Source organism: Gracilinanus agilis, unplaced genomic scaffold (genome assembly GCF_016433145.1).
Source record: "Gracilinanus agilis isolate LMUSP501 unplaced genomic scaffold, AgileGrace unplaced_scaffold1198, whole genome shotgun sequence".
Lineage (NCBI taxonomy): Eukaryota > Metazoa > Chordata > Mammalia > Didelphimorphia > Didelphidae > Gracilinanus > Gracilinanus agilis.
In genome coordinates, this window is record NW_025342453.1 from 1 (window position 1) to 2,569 (window position 2,569).

At 64.8% G+C, this 2,569-nt stretch overlaps 1 protein-coding gene across 1 annotated transcript; it reads left to right on the forward strand.

The window, feature by feature from the left end:
- Positions 1 to 342: 342 nt before the first annotated feature.
- Positions 343 to 2,565, forward strand: EGR2 (early growth response 2; the record flags this gene model as incomplete). The annotated part of the gene is made up of 2 exons (XM_044683043.1): positions 343 to 756; positions 1,814 to 2,565. Coding segments are annotated over exons 1-2 (930 nt in total), but the record flags the coding sequence as incomplete, so codon positions are not given.
- Between the last annotated feature and the right edge of the window lie 4 nt (positions 2,566 to 2,569).

Consider the following 2,569-nt stretch of genomic DNA (forward strand, 5'->3'; position numbering starts at 1 on the left):
CCGCCCCCCGGCCGCTCTCCGTGCCCTCGGAGCCCTTCCGGGCCCCGCACCAGCCGGCTGAGCCGGGGACGCCCGGGAGCCCGCCTGAAGCTCGTATGCAAATAAGCCATGTGACGGCAAAGCCGACTTGCCCGTCCCTGTTCCTCAGTCCATATATGGGCAGCGACGTCACGGGTATTCAAGGCCTGCCCATAAATACTTGGAGCCACACTTTCCGTCTAACTGAGAGAGCTGCAGTAGATTAGTAGCTCGACTAGGGCACCCACTGACTGTTACAATAACACTACACCGGCACCTCCGGGGCTCTCGGCAGCGGGGACACGGGCAGGCGGGCAGGCGGGCACGACTGGCACTGGCCCCCGTCTAGTTCTCAGTTGGAGCAAACAGACAAACCCAAACTTGCTGGCTGGCTTTTCCTGGCACTTTGGATTTTTTTTTTCATTTTTAAGGGGGTGCGAGTGAGGTTAGGGGGGACAGAAAGCGACGGAGGAACCCCTGGGCTACCCCGTCACCAAAACGGCTTCTTTGGCAATCCAGGTAGCGAGGGAGTTGGGTCTCCAGGTTGTGAGTTGGAGCAAATGATGACCGCCAAGACTGTAGACAAAATCCCAGTAACTCTCAGTGGCTTTGTACACCAGCTGTCTGACAACATCTACCCGGTGGAGGACCTCGCCGCCGCCGCGGCCACTTCGGTGTCCATCTTTCCCAATGCCGATCTAGGAGGACCCTTTGACCAGATGAACGGGGTGACGGGAGGTAAGGAAGGCGCCGGATCCCTGGCGGCCCCCGCGGTGGCGGCGGGATGTGGTGGGAGTTGATGGATGGAGGGGGCGTTCAGGGGTCATTTAGAACACAGGTGAGGGCTTCTGCGGAGGAGGGGGGGGGCGGGCAGGGGCAGCGGCCGCGGCAGGGGCAGGCGCTGGCTGGTCCCACTCCGCCAATGGTGCCTGGATTGAGGAGGAGGGATATGCGAGGTTAGATGGGGCTTGTATGTGCCTGCTCCTTGCTAAGTGCTTTCTCCGAGTGTCATAAAGCTGCCCCCCGGGGAGCCCCGCAGCCCCCTAGACCGACCCTTCTTCGGCACCCTTAACCCCTGCATCCCGTCTGCTGGAGCAGAGGCAGAGTGATGGGAAAGGGAGGGCTGGGGGGAAGGCAGAGAGGAGAGCCCCAGGGAGGGAGAGGAGAGAAGCCCGGGAGCCTGGGAGGCTCCTTAGCTTTGAGCCGGGGATCCTTCCTTGGGCTCAGCCAGGCAGAGTGCTGCCCAGTTAGTGAGATGCGGCTCTGGGGAGACCAGAGGAGGTGGCCAGAGAAGCGAGGCCCGGGGCCCCTGGAGGACAGCGATGAGTGGCGCCCAGGGTGCCCCCATTTCTTTTCACCCCCACCCCGGCAGTGCCTAGAAGGCCAGGTTGGGGGGGGGGGGGTGAGGTAAGGAGGCAGGGACAGACCTGTAGAATTTCTCTTCCCGCCTGCCAAGTGCCCCAGCCCTTCCCTTCCTCACCAGCTGATGTGGGAGCCTGCAGGGATCCTGAACCCCTGGGGGGGGGGGGTTGCTGGGAAACTCCTCAAACTCTTCCTCCCTTTCCCGACCCCTGTTAGTCCCACTCCCTGGTAGCTCGCCTTGGCACCAGCCCTTGGGCAGTGGGCACAGAGACCCAGCGATGTGTCCCCCAGAGGACAAGGGGACAGTTTCTGGCAGATGGAGGTGTTCCTGATTCTTGTTGGGGTGTGGGGAGGAAGCGGGGAGCAGAGGCTGGGGGCACTCCACTGCCCCCCAGGCCCCCCTGCCCATCTTCACTCTCCTTTCTGCTTCCAGATGGCATGATCAACATTGACATGACTGGAGAGAAGAGGTCCCTGGATCTGCCCTACCCCAGCAGCTTCGCTCCCGTCTCTGCCCCTCGCAATCAGACCTTCACTTACATGGGCAAATTCTCCATCGACCCCCAGTACCCTGGTGCCAGCTGCTACCCAGAGGGCATCATTAACATCGTGAGTGCCGGCATCCTGCAGGGGGTCTCGGCCCCGGCCTCCACCACGGCCTCGTCCAGTGGGTCCTCGGCCTCCCCCAACCCTCTGGCGGGGGGGCCCCTGGGCGTGTGCACCATGTCCCAGACACAGCCCGACCTGGACCACCTGTACTCGCCCCCGCCTCCTCCTCCGTACTCGGGCTGCGGTGGAGACCTGTACCAGGACCCCTCGGCCTTCCTGCCTTCGGCCACCACGTCCAGCGCCTCCTCGGCCCTGGCCTACCCTCCGCCCCCCTCCTATCCGTCCCCCAAGCCCGCCACCGACCCGGGCCTCTTCCCCATGATCCCAGACTACCCGGGCTTCTTCCCGCCTCAGTGCCAGCGGGACCTCCACGGGCCGGCCGGCCCCGACCGCAAGCCGTTCTCGTGCCCCCTGGATTCTCTCCGGGTCCCCCCCCCACTGACCCCGCTCTCCACCATCCGCAACTTCACCCTGGGCGGCCCCGGGGCCGGGCCAACGGGCACGGGGGGCAGCGAGGGGGGCCCCCGGCTCCCGGGCAGCGCCGCTGCCGCCGCCGCCTACAACCCGCACCACCTGCCGC